We start from the raw sequence: 18,934 nt of genomic DNA, 5'->3' as shown, positions 1-18,934 counted from the left end.
GAAGTAATTCATGTCAGTTCCAAATGATTTCATGGTGAACTATGAACATGGACTGGTTCGTTTCAAGCTGGCTGAACTGAACTAATAAGTTATTGTTAAAGATGAACAGGCAAAACATGGAAGAATTGACTAATTTCACTACAGAAACTTAATACGACAGCTATAAACTGTGAAATGAGGTCCATTACCGATTCAAATAATTAGACCAAATTATAAGCACTTAAATTACTAAACTAAGAAGAAATTGAAAATAAAACAATGTTTTTGAGAACCATAATATAGAAAACTAAGACAGAATACATAGTCAGTCACCACAAAAAAGTGTTAACTTTCTTTTTTTTTATTAAACCAAAATTATAAAGGAAAATTTACAATGTATATCACAGCTTTCTTTTCTAGAGGAGCAGCTGGAGGACACAGAAACAGTCTTGGAGTACAATATGCTGATGTAGAAAGGACGATATTTGTGGCTCATCTGTTGATTTTTCTAATACAGACTCGAACTATTGATACACAAACAGAATTCGCCTCCACTCCTGAAATGTTTTATAACCTTCTACTCAACATGAACACCCATCTGCAGCTATTTTGAAGCCGAGACGCTGTAAACAGTCTTTAAATGTAGGTAAGTTTGTTCAGGTATATAAGGATTTGCACCAAGTTTTACAAAGTAGCACCAGGATGAAGGGTAGAACCATAAAAGCACCTCCAAGAGGCTGGTAAACAGTGTCACAGTGATGAATAATCGGAAATTATTTTCTGAACAAAGAACTGTCTATATGAGGAACTTGATTAATGTGCAGATTAAGAAGGAGCCAGGCAGCATCACAGTGAACAGGAAGTGGCTCACAGTATGTGAGAAGGTTGAACTATGACCCAAATCCAAGAGCTGAGTGAACAAGATTTCTTTAGACAAAGGTTCAAGTTTTACGTTTACGTCTCCTAACCCCAAACACATCATCTCATTATTTTAAATCAAGATTTTAAACCAGTGCTCTCATCATTTCCCTGTCGGGACACGTAGAGTGTTTCCGTGCTCATCTGACGGCCAAAATGGCATCGTAGGACTTCCCGGTCCGGCAGACCAGGACGTTGCGGAAGCCCGACTTGTTGAGCATGTGAGTGTATTCGGACGGGGTGCGCTCCCTGCCCTGCGTCTGCACCAGCATGTTGAGGGAGAAGATCTGCGCCATGATGGGCCCTCGTCTGTTTTCAAACAGCAGCGCTTCCACCAGCAGGACGCCCCCACCTGGCGGGAGGACAACAAAACGCACTGAGCTGACCACAACTGTTCCGCTTAAATGACACCAGATTTATATACTTTATGTTACTGATATGGTGAACTGATTGCAGTTTTTTGGCCGATCATCGATCTTTAAAAGCCCTGATCTGCCGACTCCGATTCAAGCAGAAATCAGTTTTTTTTTATCTGAAAAGTCGCTAAATATAGCACTAAAGTCTCTAAATTGGCAACATTGTTACCCACACATGTGCAGCAGTGTCAAATATCGACCAATCTCCTAAAATTAAAGAAAATCAGAGACGACTTATCGGCCAGCCAATGTATCGGGATGCCCTTGGTTACGGGGTAACTCACCTGGCTTACAAGTCTCATAGATCTTCTTCAGCAGCTCCAGGCACTTCTCCTCAGGCCAGTCGTGAATGACTCTGGCCAACACATACAAGTCTGCACCGGGAATTTCACCGCTGAAGAAATCTCCTGCATGCAGAGGAGGGAACAGATCAAAGCAGAAGGAATTTTTAGTTCTTCTCTTCTCTTCCTTCCTTACTTTAACATTTCTTGTACAGTTACACAAAATACATTCTGTCACCAAATTACTTGATATTTCTGACTGGACATACTATAAAAAAAAACCATCCAGAACATGTGAACATTTCAACACGTTGAATGTGTTGCATATTTTTCCACATGTTTTCTGCTAGTTTGTGTTGCTCAGGTGTTTTTCCAGCTTTAAGAACAAAAGAGAAAAAGACAAAGATGGAGGCTGCATCTTCTAGAACATTCTCAGCTTCGCCAGGTAACAGTAATAAGTTGCTGTAATACAATTATTAAAGTTTATTTAGTCTTGAGTTAAAGTCTTGTGCTGTGACACAGCAGTACAGTAAAGCATATCTTTGCCATTAAAGTAAGCAGAAGTTAGCTAGCTAGCTAAGTTGTGTTTAGCTTAGGATAGAAAATCTGTCCTAGCTAGCAAGCTAACTTTTAACTAGCTAGCTAGGATGGATCTAGAATTTTCCAAACTGGTGTTTGGATTAGTGTGGCATTTACTTTAGCAGTCTTTCTCAATTTCAAAATGTATTTTATAGAGTGCTATTTTAAATATTATTTAGCTTCCAAGATGTTTTTGTCTGCCACACATTCCTATTCATGTCTTGGGAAACTTTTATTTAGATTTGTTTGTTGCTTATGTTGACATATTATATGTTTTGTTTAAAAAAAACAAAAAAATAAAAATTTATATATATATATATATATATATATATATATATATATATATATATATATATAGTAAATAAAAAAAGAAAAAGAAAACTGAACAGTTCATACCAGAGAGTGTTAAAGTAGGAGGAGTTCAATAATGATCAATATTCTGGTTTACCTGATTGAAATGTAACGCCACTGTCCTGTTTGAAATGTTTCTGAGCCGCTTCCACCACCTCCGGGAGGTCAAACACGGTGACGGACGAGGCGGGATACGCTCTCGCCATTTCATTGGCCAGAGCACCAGTGCAACCTGGGAGATTTTGAAGACGCAGCACAGATTTTTACAGCCACCGACAACGCAGCAGGTGGTGAGAGTGGACGGGCGGCGGGTCCTCACCTCCCAGATCGACGACCTTCTGGAAGCGGGAGAGGTCGAACGCCGTCACAACATCGTGTCCGTCCAGAACCCAGTGACAGCTCATGATCCCCATGAATTTCAGCATCTCCTCCTCAGACCTGGGGAGGGGGTCGTTCTACCGTCACCAACAAACTGGAGGTCAACCAGTGAAGCACTTTAAGCAATCAGATGAGCACCAACCTGTAAATAGCTTGGAAAAAGTGGGCAGATGGAAGACCGAAAGTCTTTTCGTACTGGTTCCTCCCCTCCCTGCAGGACATGAAGCTTGACTGGGTTTCGTTCTCTCTGACTCGCAAAAATATTCACACCCCATGAACATTTTCATATTTTGTCACGCCACAACCACATGCTTTAATTCAAACCCAATGCTTCCCAAAATAAAGGTTGGGAACCCAGTGGGGGTCAAAACTCAACAAGTGTGGGCTCTTCTTCGATTTGGTTTTTGCAACTAGATAAAATATATCGTCAAGTAGATTTAGCATTAAACATTGGGTACAAATATATAAAATAATAGATTAGCTGTTAACGAGGTTATTGTACACATGAGGTTTTCTTGGTTTTCCTGTTTTATCCTGGTATCTATGAAATCAGTTGCCCTAGATTTTTGATTTATTAAATAACCAATTTGTCATGATAACAAATTTTACTGGACAATATATTTTCCTTTCAATTATTGCGATAGGCAATGATATTATTTTGAGACCACTTTTAAGTAATATTTCGATAATGCCATATTATTGTAAGTTTGCCCTTTCAAAGAGCAATACATTTTAATTAAAAAAAAAAAAAAAAAAAAAAAAAAAAACAGCTTTGGAGCTGGAAGACAGATATATATATATATATATATATATATATATATATATATATATATATATATATGAAAACTGGATGCGACAGGAATCCTTTTGCAGGGACCTGCCTGGTTTTCCCCTCTCCTGCTGTCACAGGTGTTTATGTGACGTAGCAGCGGCCCACTGACCTGATGGCGTCCGCCAGGTTGTTCCACAGCGGGTAGACGGTTTGGGAGCGGTAGATGATCATGTCGTGAAGAGATTTGGCGCTGCCTTTGGCCAGGTAAAGGTTAGCCACGTCTGTGCTGCTGTACAGAGCTGGGTTAACACACAGAGTCACACGGAAAGGTCCAGACCTGCTGCTGAACAGAACCGAACTCAGACAGAGGGTGAAGCTAAAGCTCACCGTGTTTAAATCAGGCTAAATTTTTGTTTTTCACTTTGAGGATGAAACCATAATATTAGGAGAAATAAGAATCATTGTATAAACTGGAATAAAGTTATGATAAAATGAAAACGAGGACATAATATTACCAAAATAAAGTTATAATATTACTTATTAGAAGCATGATGCAGTAATTTCATGAGAATTTCTCCAGAAAAAAGAAATTAAATGAGGAATGTTCAGGATCTTGTGAAGTTTTACTTTGGTTTGGGTTTTACAAATAAGGAAATGTGTCATCTTTTAACATATCGGCATCAAATTATTTTCAGTGGCAGGACTTTGAAACGATTACGCAAATGACTGTCTATTTTAGAGAAAGAATTATCAAAGCCTTCTTTCATTAAAGCTACTTTTTTTTTCTCGTAATTATGCGACTTTCTTCCCATAACACTGCATCTTTATTCTGCTAATGTTGTGATTTATTGTGAGAATATTTTAAGTTTATTCTCATCATTTCAAAGAAAAAAAACCAACATCTCTTAGTCCACATATGTCAGAGTCAAGGCCCGCGGGCCACATCCGGCCCGCGGGAAGATTTTCTACGGCCCCTGGGATGATCTTGATTTATTATTAGAACCGGCCCGCAGACGCACTGAAAAAAATATCTTCCTTATTTGAACTGTAAGTAGTTCTTTAAATGTTCTGTGAGACGATGTACTTACCCATGTATCCATAACAACCGGAACTTTCAATATCCACCAAGGTTATTCCAGCAGCAACCCGCTCCATCCCGTCCACGCTGGTGCCCAGTTCCTGCGCCACGTGTTGAGCACTCAGGGCCTGGGACTTCAGCAGGAGGTCGAGCGCCGAGTGTAAAATTAACTTTCAGATACCCATCAAAAATGGCAAAAGGAAGGTGGACACTGAGTTTAATATTTGTTTTCACTGCATGTTACTTCTCCTTGATGAAAGCGTTGTTTTTGATTAATAGTGGTTTTGCAGACCTGGTTATTTTTCAATCCAATTATATTTTAAAAATATTTCAGTTGTGTCTGTTGAAAATTAAAGATTACTGACAGAGCCATAAGAAAATATTGCTTTATTTATCTGATCATATTGGAATATATTTGTTAGGTTTTCAGTAGGTTCAATTAGGTTCACTAGACTATATGCGTCATTTAAAAAAATTTCAATGAACATTCGATCAGTCCGGCCCTCGGCTTGTAGCTAAATTTTTTATTTGGCCCTCCGTCCATTTGACTTTGACACCCCTGTCTTAGTCTGACCCTAATACTCCGACGTACATCAGGTATCCATTAGGATCTGATATTTGCCTGTTTTTATCTCTCATCTTACGCACTTTTGTTGACTAAGGCAACAGAGTTATGATCATCTTCAAAACAGATGAAGAAACTGTTTAGTAAGAAACAGCAACAACAGCTCTAATAATAACTATAGGGACATTAAAATAAAGTTAGCGGTTATTGGAGGTCTTTTCGTTCCTCACCTGTCCCTTCGGCCTTCTCCACCTCCAGGATCTCGATGCCCACCAGGGCGTCCAGCAGCCGCTCCATCCCGTCCACGCTGGTGCCCAGTTCGTGCGCCACGTGTTGAGCACTCAGGGCGTCCTGGGACTTCAGCAGGAGGTCGAAGACGCCGAGCTCACAGGCTGAGAATATTATCTGAGGACACAGACGTACGTAGAGCTCACCTCGCCTTTTCGTTTCGTCATTATACAGAGCTGCTTTGAGTTCAGGAATACCACCAGGTATTTACCTTTCCTCTCTGCCAGTTAATCTTTCTATTCATGGCGTCCTTCAGATTCAGTCTTTGCTCGTTCATAGAAGCGTTTTTTTTTTAAACAGTGGTTTTCAGACCTGGTGGAACTGAGTCACACAGCAAAGTGGATCAAAAACATCAGATTAAAAAAAAAAAAAGGTCATCCGATAGAAGTAAAGCTCCTAGGCAGTGCCACAGATGGGACATTATGGTTTAAAGAAATCAGCAATATCATTACTAAAGTGGGTCGAGGTTTAGCAACGTTGTGGGAAAAATAGCTGATGACTTTCCAATAAAGATGGATTAAAAATACTCACCATTTGTGTTTTTCAGAAAAATTGTTTATAAAAGAATACCTGCAATATTATTTCTAAATATAAATCAGGATTTCTGTTTGTGTGTTATGAGCCTGAAGGGTAACCAGGGTTTACTTGCCCCCCCACACAGCTGGAAGAAACGTGTGTCACAGGCTTTGATGCAAATCTTTGTTGACAGAAACGTTGAAATTTAATAGTCATTCAACACATTTTTATAGCGTCGGAAAACGTTAAGGATGATTGTGTCGTGTTTGCCCTCCTACAGAAACCATATTAAAATAAAACATACATTTCCCACCTCATCTTTTTCCAGTCTCAAACATTTTTTTAAAAACTCCAGAGGGCCATTAGGGCAGCGCTAAAGAGCCGCATGCGGCTCTAGTCACGGGTTGCCGACCCCTGGGCTAGGGTCATTGACCAGTCAGTAGACCCATTTACGCACAAACTTTAACATCCTGGCCAGAGGAAGTTACAGCATCCCTCCAAACAGGATGCAGCCCCCCCTCCAGATGCTGCCCTGGGCAGTCGCCCATATCAGAAACTGCCATTGATCCTGTCTAATGTTTTCTCCAAATGTAGCAATTAGGTCACACCACAGCGCATGACTCCAAAATTAACATGTTTGCCCCTAAAAGGAGTTTGGAATCTGCAATGTGACTTTTTATTTATTTTATTTTATTAATGTTTTTATGGCTTCTTCCTTACTGAGTGGCTGTTTGGTCCAATCACACAGAATGTTTCTCTGAAGATACTGGAACCTTTACCAGCGTCAGGTGCCATATGCATGGTCTTTATTAATTTAACTTTCCGGTTCTTCATGCTAATATTTCCCCAGTGGAACAAAAACGTCAAATATCATGCACTGTAAATAAAGTGTCTGAAAATGTCTGAGTGCTCTGATTGCAGCACATCGAACGCTAATATGTTTACCCATCAAGCTGTGATTTCACCTTTGACACTCTGAAGCCGTTGAAATACTCCAGAAGTTTAAATGGGTAGTCCAGTTCACTCTGAGAGAGATGTTCTGCCATTGCTGCCCTGATGAAGGAGACACACAAAGACTGTCTGTCTGCCCAGAGGAAAGCAGGAGAAACAAAAACAAAACACACACACATATATACACAAAACAAACCACAACAATCATTATTATTTATTACTTACCAAGAAAATTTCCCAAGCTGTCGTTATTTTGAGGGGAAAATTGTAGCCGCCGTTATCCTAGAATAATATCAAGTCGCGTAGTTTGGCTGAAAACGGGCAAGATGTCGGAGCTGGTGCGGCAGCCGGGAGGAAACAGGTGGCGAGTAAATGACTAGAGATGTCGAACACAGACTCCCATAGTCAGTGCAGTGCCGTGTTTAACCGGAGCAGGGGGAGGGCGCTGTGGAGCTGTGGTTGGTGATTAAGCTCCAACCTCTCAGAACTACTTCTTTTTGTCGAGTACTGAGAAAGGACGAGTCAGTGTATGGAGTTCCCAAAGAGCCAAATAAATAAGTAACTAAATTAATAATATTTACATACAAAATAAATGTTAACATTTAAACAGCAAACAGATGAAAAAAAACATGTATTGAATATTCACAATTTCTAGAATTGTACTATCTACTCTGACAAAAAATAAAAATGTTGCTGATGCTTTTAAAAAGCCAGAAACATTTTTTGGAAACACCTAGTAATTTTTCACTTTTTCCCAGTATGATAATAAATACATAAATACAGACCTTTTCTACCTAGAATTTGAAAAAATAAACCCCACACACATTAAAAATAGAAGCATGAATATTTAATATTTTCCTGAAACTTTTAGTGTTATACTTATACACATTATTTTCATTTCTTTAGCTACAAATTCAATCTATTTGGTTTCACAACCCTCCTCTAGGAGTTGTAGTATTAGGTGAAAGCTTAAAAAGATTTTGTTGGGGAGATTCTTCAGAATTTTGCTCAACTTGTTCTGCAGAAAAATCACCTTTTGCTTTTGGCTCTGTTGAAAGCACCATGGCAACCAGATGGCGATGATTTCGCCTAAAAGACCCACGATGAGGCTGGAGTAGAATGACAGATAATCCCTGCTCCACTCGCTCCACTTGTCTGCGGAGAACTCTTGGTCTGTAGAGCGAGCCAAACATCTCTGCATCTTTTATCTTCGTCTCCTTTTGTTTCTGAGCAACAATTTTACTGTTTGGAACAAAACTGAAAGTGTAAGAGAAATGATAGAATCTGTATGACATTGGCAAATACCGGTTATCTGTCCAAATTTTCATATCGGTGCATTCCTCTCTAATAGGTTGTAAAACCTATTAGCAGCCCAATGCAACAGAGTAAATAACTAACATAACTGTCCAACTAATGAAGTGATTAATGACAGATAACACTGAGACTAAAACAAATGGACCTACATATATTCCCATTTTGTGAAACATTCAGAAAAGTAGACTGAGTAACCCTGTCTTTTAGATAATGGCTATTTGTTGTGGCGCAAGTTACTTCACAGGATCATTGCTATCGTGATCTGGCTTTCCCATGTTGTAGTTTAGCTTTCAAAGAATTTTAATCCTTAAAAGTGTAATTTATTCTGCTGAAAACCAAATATGTCATCCTAAGCAGCTAAACGGAAACAGCAGTTAGCGTTTTCTGTTAGCAATTAACAGCAAGGCTATCTTGAAGGTGCTCAAGTGGAAAAAAAGGGCAACTTGACTTGAAACGCTGGCTACCTTAAACATCATGTACCGATGTTTACTAATGTTCAAGACTCTGCAGGTTAGTTTCTCTTACAATCTAATTGGGAACAATAGAACAGAATATGGTCATAATAAGAATCGTCAATATCCAATAACAAGATCCTGATAGTCTGTGCCATATTATTTACATGTTGCTGATATTATTTACACATTAAAATACTTTGATCATCATGTCATAGTTTCTACACACTCAAAAGTGGAGAATGCAACTTAATCTACATGCCCCACTTTATTTGAACAGAACTTCATAAAAATTTGTTTGGTTTTTTTTTCTTAGTAGTGTATGAATTGTAATGTTACCCAGCTCATTTGGCTTTATTTGTGTATTTAAATTAAATGTTTACTAGACAAATGAACTTGTGTCCTTTATTTGCAATAAAAAAGAGAAGTCAAATAGAAATGATCAGGCATCAATAACCAATAGTCAGTATAACAACTGTCCTGATATACTACTATTGTTATTAGAAACATATGAATTTAGTTTGTTTCCTATTTTAATCTAAGAGCTACATTTTAAGCATGTCACTTTAGACAAGAAGCCACCTTTTTTGCAATTTTAACAATAATGGCTTGTGGGTAAAAGAAAACCAAAAATTCTGTGTCTCAGGGAACTAAAATATCACATTAGACTAGGTGCTGGTGCACCTTTTCTTCCTTCCACTCAATTTTATGTTAATATGCTTTGATGCAGAACTCTGTGAACAACCAGCTTCTTCAGCAATGACCTTTTGCAGCTCCCCCTCCTTGTGAAGGGTGTCAATGAAGTCCGTCCAATCAGCAGTCTTCTCCATGATCGTGTAGCTGACTGACCCATAGCGAGAGACCGTCTAAAGCACAGGTGTCAAACTCCAGTCCTCAAGGGCCAGTGTCCTGCAACTTTTAGATGTGCCTCTGCTGAACTACACCTGAACAGAATAATAATAATAATAATAATAAGGTCATTAAGGCTCTGGAGAACTGATCTACATGAGGAGGGGGTCATTAAGCCATTTCATTCCAGTGTTTTTGTACCTGTGGGACATCTAAAAACTGCAGGACAGCGACCCTTGAGGACTGGAGTTTAACACCCCTGGTCTAAAGGGTCAGGAAACCTTTGCAGGTGTTTTGAGTTAATTTTTTAATTATGGTGTCACACTGCGACTTTCCATTGATGATTTCAGTATTATATTCTAATTTTCTGAGACTTTGAATTTAGAGCTTTCATTATCTGTAAGCCATTTATTATCAAAAATAACAAGGAAGAAAACTCTGTGATGATTCTAATACACAAGTTTTGCTTTCTGAGATGACTGGCAAGAAATATTGCACTTTTAGGAATTTTCTATTTTGTCAGATATACTAATGCATACTGATGCAACTAAAGCAGCGTGCATTTTTCTGATAACTTTTTCTGAAGCGTCTCTGTTGAACCTCAGACATGTTGAATATTTTTGTATTATTAGTCTTTCTGCCTGATTAATCAGCAACCAGTCCAGCTCTACCACCCACTGGTTTACTGGAAATGAGGTCAAAGGTTCATCACCGCTTCCCATTATGAATAATTGATTGTTTAATCTGGTTTTCTTTCTTCTTTTTAAACTTAGGGTAAAAAAAAATAATCACATTTTATTAAACATTTTATCCCATAAAGTAACTTGTTTTTTCCCTGGAGATACTTTAGATCGTTTTTTTTCTCTTGTTATTCTATTGAAAACTAGTGGATTTTTTTTCCCCTTCAAACAAATGTTAACATCCCATAAAAGAAAATATTTCCATCCTCTTTGTGCAAAGGTTTGACCTTTTTCTTTATTTCAAAACCTAAAAATAGAAATAAAACAGTGGTACTTAAAAGAAAACATTGACTGGAGCCCTGCCCCTAATCATTCTTCAAGATTACTGAAAACTGAATTTAATAGTCATTTTAACCTTGTCTATTTCCCTTTGCGTTTTTATTTCAAATGTATTTGTAATTTCTCCTAAAACACAATTATATTGTCTACAAGGTTTAAAAAAGTTTATCAACCGAGTGTACACCAGGTGGCAAGGCCGCTAAAACATTTTCAACCCTAAAAGGGTTTATGTAGGTTTCACCAACTCAAGTGTCTAATGGTTTATAAATCAAATTTCAGACCTGTATCATGACAGAAAAGTACAAAAGAAAATGGTATATTTTATAAAATACCAATGGCAATTTTTTTTTTTTTGCACAGAATGAATGTAGCATTGTATGGGTTGGCAGCAGAAATGAACGAATAGCAACGTTGTCCAGACAACAGGCGATAAAATTACTTACCCACGATAGATGCCAAAAAGCTAGCTAGCTAACAAGGAGCTAGTTTTTTTCTTTTTTCTTTTGGGGGCTCTAGTGTCCACTATTCGAAAACAGGCTGACAGGAAGGGGGGGGAAGACATGCGGCAAACGTCGGCCGGAGTCACAATGAAGAAGCACGTGACTCAAACCTTCACCTGACAGAAATGTCCCGCGAGAAAAATGAATTACATAGAATATTCGAGACAAAATAGTACCATCACCATAAAAATTAAGACATGTGAGGCTCTGATTAACACATTTAAGGCTAACTTACTTTCTTGCCCCGTATTGAATTTAAAACCTTTTAAAGGACGGGGCGACATCCTCCCCAAGTAACAAATAAGGAGCAGAAATTTTCCATTATTAACCAAATTGATTTATTATGCATGAACAAATCGCTTCCTGCTTCTTTCACACGGACACAAACACACACACACACACACACACTCTCGCGCGCCTGACATTTTAATACATGTGGTGAAACCTCGGCATAGCTGACTTTGATGTTGCACATGCTTTTAATAAACGATACGATATATTTACAGGATAAGCAATGTCTACGAACAAAACTGCAAGAACAGCTCCCGGTCCAATCCTGTAGCATTTCTGCAACACCTTTAGAATCACTCGACTTATTTTTGGGAAAAAAAATTCACCCACATTCAAAATGAACTACAGGGGGGGAAAAAAGTAAATGGGGGGGGGTTTTGGCCAATACGACATAGCATTATATGTATATGGAGTTCATCCACTACATAAATATGGCAGTAACACTGAGTAATTTATTGGGTCTATGTACAAAGTTTGTGAAGAGGGGAAATATTACAGTCTCTGCATGGACGACTGACGCAACAAATGCCTTGAATGTCTGAGGGGAGGTTGGACTGAGTCTAGGGGGAAAAGAAACGGACACCTCCATCCTTCCGCTTACCTTCTGTTAGACCCGTCGGCGCTGACGCAACAAACAAAATAAGGCACGATTAATTCTTGGACCATTTTCAGGGGAAATCTACAGACTTGCAGCTGGCTTGTGAGGCATGTAAACAATTTGTCAATTGATTAGGACTGCCTTATCACCTTCCCTTTGCCCCCCTCCCTCCCCAAAATCAGTGATTTAGTCCATCTGAAGAGATTTAAAACAAGCTTCGTGTAGCGAAGACCTTTGACCCACGCCCCGGCAATGAAATATGAAAAGAAAAACAAAACAATAATGCTGCTGGAACACTGTCCCCTCTATATGCTACTTAACAAATACAATCACATGGTGACAAACGAAGAAAACTAGTAGTGCATACACTACAAACACAACAGATAAACACAAAGCCTGCCAGACTGCCCTTGGTTAGGCCAGAGATCTGCCCTCTCATCCAGGCAGGAAGATGGTCTGAACAGAAATGGAGTTGTGTGATTGATTGATGAGCTTCTCCCAAAGCTGAAGCGGTTTCGTTTGCTATGCGGCTGAACCAAAGATTAAAAGAGAAAGAGAGAGAGAAGTGTTTCCTCCCCCCACCCCGCCCCGCCGATTATCCCAGACCAGACAATTCCCGACTAACCTCCAAACGAGTCGGTTTTGGACTAACGTCTAACGGCCCCCCAGAGACGTCGTAGCTGTCTAATTAAAATAATAATTAAAAAAAAGAATAACGCAAAAGCTCCTCAAAGGCTTTCTGTTGCCGCTCATCTTGGTAGGATGACGCGGGTGAGAGAGAGTGAGAGAGAGAAAGAGAGAGAGAGAGGGGGTCTGGTTGTCGAGACTTTACTCCTTCCCCTTCCAAAACAGCTGCAGCACCAGACGGATTCAGTTTCTGTACACAGACAGGGACTAGAAAGAGGAGTGACCGTTGGATGGACGGGGGCTGGGACGATGCGTGGAGGGGCTCTGGTGCTCCGGGGCGGTCAGATACAGCTGTTTGGGGGCTTCTGGCTTTGGTACGTGGGATGGGGACTGCTCAGTCGTGCTTCAGGTGGTCCTTGATGTCCTCCTCGTCTGTGTACTCTGACGGCTCCTCTCCGGGCTTCAGCAACCTCCCGACATAGTCGTATTTTTCTGAAAGCACCCAGAGAGACGATTACCGACTGAACGCCACCAGAACTTTTTCAAGGCAAATGTTTAGGAAGTCAAACGACTGGGTTGAATATTTTCAACCAAAGGAGCCTTTACAGTTTTCACTTCTTCCTAAATAAATAAAAGCTTGCTTGACTCTCAACGGGACGTCAAAGCAGTGGTTTAAAAAGCTCAAATGTCTCTCTGTTCAATATTATTCTGTGATCACCAATCATTATCTCAATAGTTTTAAAAAAACAACAAAAAAACAAACAAAAAAAACTAGGAAATTTTACAGAAAAACATTTCTCAGTTTGAAAAGTGGAACAGTTTAGACTTTTGTAAATGTTCTGTGTTTCAAAAGTTTTAAATTTTCCACTTTTCAAATGCAAAATTTCTGAGTTTTTTCTAGCAAACTGAACTTTTTCAAACTTAGAAATTTGCAAGTCTTTTCCTGCAGATTTATTTTTTTTTTTTGCCACAAATGTACTTTATTTTTTTCCTATCCACAACAGATAGGAAATTTATTATTTCTAACAACAAATAAATGTCAACACAGAAATAAGGATTCCTGTTTGAAACCCGTTTAGGCTTCGGAACAAAATGGACGTTGTCGAGGACGAGATATTTCTGCCCGTTGCTCGTTTCACCAATCTAATGTTTCTGCAACGTCCACGTGAACGTACCCCGGAACTGCATCTCCCACTCCCTCACGCTCTCCATCTGTACGGCGGTGAGGTCTGACAGGTCGTCGTACTCATCCCTCAGGGCGTCCTTCTCTGAGCAGAAGGTGGCCAGGCCCCTCGAAGCGTCTCGGCCGGCGAAGATACCGTAAGGGCCGTCTGCGGGAACCGAAACACAACGGCCACTGTGAAGAACACTTCATGCTTTCCATTTAATAACCATTAAAATGGACAATTTCAGGAAGGTTTTAGCCTCTAATACCCTAATAAGGAGAACTGAGCTGTTAGAGATAATGCTGTTGCAAAAAAAGAAAAGAAAAGAAAAGTAAATTGCATGATAAATTAAAATGAGCACAATTTCCATTCTGATGATTCACATTTTTTAAAGGGCAATTTCGCTCACAAAGACTAATATATTTTATTCATGGTTTTGTTTCCAAGTAGTTTTTATTTCTGTTTTGTCAAGTTTTATTTTGGATATTTATCTTCCAGTTCCAGAGTACAGTGTTCTTCACAAAATTAAAGTCTGTCAGTTTTGGAGAAGTCAAACTTGCACTATTATGACATTATTAATATATTACTTGGAAATGGCCTCAAAACAACATTACCATTTATTACATTACAGATTTATTATTAAATTAAATGTATTATTGTCACAGACCTAATCACAGACTTTTTCAAAACAAAATAAATAAATAAATTTTCCACAATGCTGCCACAACAGACTTAATTTTATTATAGTTTACTTTCCTATAAAATCACTTGTATCTATTCAAACCTTTTTTGTAAATATGTTTTACCCAGAATTCCTCAAATGGCAGTTTTAACTTCACCTGGTTCAAATTCTGATAAAAATAATAATAATTTTTTTTAAATCAAGCACTTTTGCTATTAAATAATCTTTAGTTGCAGCCCGACACAAATATTAACTTTAAACCTGCTTCAGTAAAACTTGAGTCCAACCTGCGAGTTTTAGAATAATGCAACTTTGCTGTTAAAGGAGCATTTCACTGCTCAGTAAAAACAAGGAAGTTAATATATCTAGAAAAATAATAGTAGTTTTTCAAAGCTATACTCATTTCATTTGTGAATATCCATAGTGTTTTTAGTGATCACTTTGTCATTTTAGACCCAGTTAAACATTAATAGATTCGATTAAAACCAAATTTAAAGCTGTCTATAGAAAATAAACACAGGAGGAAATATTCCAGTGTGTTAAACATTCGTTCACTTCCCTCACGTGTGTGTGTGTGTGGGTGGGTGTGTGTGTGTGCTGCATCGCTTGTCACTCATACACAAGTTTCTTGCTTAAAGCTGCTTGTGACGTTGTGGTGTGGAAATTAAAGGAGTAAAAACCACAAAGTGACACTGACCAGCTTTTCAGATGCCAAAAGGTGACGTTATCTTAGAAAAAGAGAGAGAACCATGACTGAACTTTTTTTTTTTTACAATTCAGCCATAAATTCAAAATAAATATGTGTGACCTTTTTACATTCCTGGTAAAGAATATATCTGTCTCTTTAAGAAGCTCCTGTTCTTTCTGAAACTCCGCCTTCAGAAAGTCATCACAACATGGCTCCTCTATAAAACCTTTAACGTTTTTACCAGTATTGCTCTGAGAAGCAGCTCCTATAATGAGCTCAACAAATATGTAGGTCCACCGGCTGTTTGCCAATTGGTGCTGGCTAGTCTGAAGGAGCCGAGTGCTCTGTGAGGCGGAAGCTCTGAAGCATGGAAACTGCAGCTCTGAGGAGGAGCTGTGCCTTTAAGGCGGAGCTAGGTCCAATCAGGCGTTTTGCACAGCTGAATGGTAGCCATGGAGATTAAAGGATTTCTCAAACATAAATGAAAGAATCAAAGCAACACTTCAGGTAGGATTTTGAGGGGATAACATCGTAACATAACATAAAGCTAAAAAATGTTATTTTACACAATACTGCCCCTTTAAAACGACAGTTGTATGTCCATAGAGCAGCAGGCTAACAACTAGCTAATATTAGCACATTTTACTCCCATTGTTCTAAATCTAATTGAGGGGTGGGAGAAACGTATATTAATAAAAACAATGTAATAAGAATATTCACTTAGAAACTTCTACTTAAGTGAATGCTTATTCCAGAAATGTTAAATATGTCAGAATATGACATGTATGTCAAATTCATACAAACAGCAAACTAACAAAAAAACTGCTGGAATCATATCTGTACGGTTCAATGCAGACCCGACAAGATGACATCGTAGTCGGTATTCATTTTGCCACTTGCCTAAACGCTTACGCTACTGAATTTAAAGATTTCGCACTACGTTTGATCTGACGTAGATCAAAATCTAAATCACACTGAATGGTTAAACTTGAACTAGATTACCGTAAACTCATCAAATTCAGCCGGGTTTCCACAAACCGAATAAAGCTTTCAGAAATCAAAAAGCCAATACTGTAGAATAATTATGTCAGAATATGACAGGTCTGACATATTCTGACATAAACATACAGAATCTGCTCTGTGGAGTTTTAGCCCATGTTAGTTATACACAGATAATCAAGAAAACGCAAAACCTTCATAACAGAACATCACTTTAAAAAAAAAAAATAAAAATCCGACATACACCTTTAAGGGTTAACCCTGTCAGTGTGACGTGCGCTGCTAGGAGAGTATATATCATAGTTTTTTTTTTTCGTTTTTTTTTTCCACTGCAATCACTATCGGAAAGAATTTGAGGTCTACTTTAAATTTCTGACTGTTTCAAAACTGCAGGGCAAGTCTCCAACCAGTCCTGCACCACAGCCAGATGGGTGGAGGTGGGAGTGGCTCACCACACCCCCGAAAAGCCCATCTGTAAACGCAGCTCTGAAAGGAGAGCTGTGATAAACACGCACAGGCTGCAGCAACAAACATTCAAACCAGGACTTTTCTATGCAAGTACACTGAGAAATCTTGCCATTTGAAAACTAGCAAATACATATTGCTTGTGACTAGATGTTTCTCTTGTAAGTCATTGCTGAAACTTTTATCGTCTTCCACAATCATCACCTGACTGTCACAGAGAGACGCTCTGGCCCTTTAGGTTTTTCTGTGCTTTAGTGATTCAGGTCTGCTGGACTAACAAACAAACCTAAACATGCGAAACTGCTGGAATCGTATCTGGACGGTTCAATACAAGATGACCGGAAAAGCCTAAACGGGACAGCCTTTGATCTGACGTAGATCAAAATCTAAATCACATTGAATGGTTAAACCTGGACTGTAAACTCATCAAATTCAGCCCTGTTTCCACAAACTGAATAAAGCTTTCAGGAATCAAAAAGCTCATTTTACAGTCTGCTAATACTGTAGAATAATTATGTCCAGCTTTGACTTGTATTCGTTTTCGAACTAAGCTTCATTTAAGATTATTTCAAAACACTTCAACCCTTTTCTTTTACTCTTTCGAGTTTTCACAACACAGAAAAAATAAAAATCAAAAACTGTCTGTCGCTTCATATGTAATGAATATGAAGATTTCGGAGCAGCCTGCAGTTAAATTGAGATTCTAAACCTGTAAGTCCGGTGCTGATTTCAGAGTAGTCCTGATAAAAAAAAAAAGTGACGATCTGATGTGTAGCACAACAAACTGGCCTTTTTAGCAGGAACAACCAACCAAATCACATTTTTACTTCATTCTGTACAGAGGAGCTAAATTCAACATTTCCTACACAAATCTACCCCTCATCCAGGCTGATAAAGAAACATTAATGTACACTATTTGTAGTTTTAGTCACTATACCAAGCGGGGAGGCTGACTACACAGCCTAACTGCTCCGTATCTACAAGCATGTCAACAGGCTAGCTGGCTAACATTAGCTTAATAAATTATTACTAATAACATTCAGGTCCTAACATGTAACTGCCACTGTAAAATGTCACAGCTTAACTGACAATACATGCAAACTTGAGGGAATTGTTATTGTTACAAGTCACGAACTCAAAAGCTACGCTAACAAGCTAACGGTTGTGATCCCATTCAAAACACACAAAGCCAAGGAGCTAAGCTAGAGCGGTTTGCGCCCAATTTTTGGACCAGAAAGCCTCACTAGAGACGGCAACGTGTCAACCAACTCCGCTGTTTTAGAGCCAACGTCCGCAACCCCTTCACCTTTTCCGTAAAACTTTCTGCCGCTGGTCACGTCAAAAACTTTCATGTTCACGGCCATGAGGATGCGGGGGTTCTGGACACCGTCGTACTCCTGCAGCTGCTCCAAAGTGAAGTCCCGTCTCCTCATCTTGGTAAGCATCGGGGCCTCGCCGTCCTCGGCCCCGTCGGATACAAGCCGCCTGCCCCACCGCCGGTATACTACTACACAAACCGCCACTACCAGAACCAAAATGCTGATATTCAGCAACATTCCGCCCAAGCCGAGCGTGTCTAACCAGTCCGTCGCCCCCTGCCCGTCGTTTGTGCCACCTAGTCCGCTCCAACTGAGTCCATCGTCCGCCATGCTGCCCAGTTTGCGCCTACCCGCCCCTGGCAAGACGAGGCGTTCAGGTGCCGTCGGGAATTCCAGAACCACTAGTTGAGCAAGTGTTCAGTGTCGAAAACTGATGACCCGGGACTAGAGACCACCAGGAACAGTTAAGCGCGCGGCATTCTTCTAGACAGAAACGGCGGGAATCTTCTCCTAGAAACATAGCAAAAGGAAATAAACGATGCGAATGGCGACACACACAAAAAAGAACGAGTAGACATTGAAAGGGACAGAGTGGTAACAGAAATTCCAAATTTTCAGCTCAAATTGGCACGAATTTCGAAAAATGTAAGCAATAACAATCAAACGAAACAAAAACATGTCAACTAAAACATAAAAAACACAGTCGATAAAAAATAAACATACCTAATGAAACATATAAGATTTGAAAGTATACAGCGGACCATTCCATACAAGTGACCATAATAATGAGAACAGTGAATTAGTGACGAATTTGCCTAAGATAGTGTGAGACTTTTTTTTTTCTAATTGATCGTCCTTATTTAAAAGTAGCCCAATTTTACAGTTGAATCAAT

The 18,934-nt window shown here is 39.1% G+C and overlaps 2 protein-coding genes across 2 annotated transcripts; both read right to left on the bottom strand.

The window, feature by feature from the left end:
* Positions 1 to 318: 318 nt before the first annotated feature.
* asmt2 (acetylserotonin O-methyltransferase 2) lies at positions 319 to 7,458 on the bottom strand. The gene is made up of 9 exons (XM_044142926.1): positions 7,298 to 7,458; positions 7,087 to 7,174; positions 5,548 to 5,722; positions 3,844 to 3,973; positions 3,045 to 3,113; positions 2,844 to 2,962; positions 2,622 to 2,756; positions 1,598 to 1,720; positions 319 to 1,249 (listed from the first exon to the last, which is right to left on the bottom strand). The coding sequence occupies exons 2-9, from the start codon at positions 7,165 to 7,167 to the stop codon at positions 1,038 to 1,040; spliced, it is 1,044 nt and encodes a 347-aa protein (XP_043998861.1). The 5' UTR covers positions 7,168 to 7,174; positions 7,298 to 7,458; the 3' UTR covers positions 319 to 1,037.
* Positions 7,459 to 12,907: 5,449 nt separating this feature from the next.
* pgrmc2 (progesterone receptor membrane component 2) lies at positions 12,908 to 18,520 on the bottom strand. Its single transcript, XM_044142954.1, has 3 exons — positions 18,029 to 18,520; positions 13,898 to 14,053; positions 12,908 to 13,214 (listed from the first exon to the last, which is right to left on the bottom strand). The coding sequence occupies exons 1-3, from the start codon at positions 18,369 to 18,371 to the stop codon at positions 13,117 to 13,119; spliced, it is 597 nt and encodes a 198-aa protein (XP_043998889.1). The 5' UTR covers positions 18,372 to 18,520; the 3' UTR covers positions 12,908 to 13,116.
* Between the last annotated feature and the right edge of the window lie 414 nt (positions 18,521 to 18,934).

Source organism: Gambusia affinis, linkage group LG16, assembly GCF_019740435.1.
Source record: "Gambusia affinis linkage group LG16, SWU_Gaff_1.0, whole genome shotgun sequence".
Classification (NCBI taxonomy): domain Eukaryota; kingdom Metazoa; phylum Chordata; class Actinopteri; order Cyprinodontiformes; family Poeciliidae; genus Gambusia; species Gambusia affinis.
Note: the sequence above shows the minus strand (reverse complement) of the source record. Positions and strands in the feature narration are given on the sequence as shown.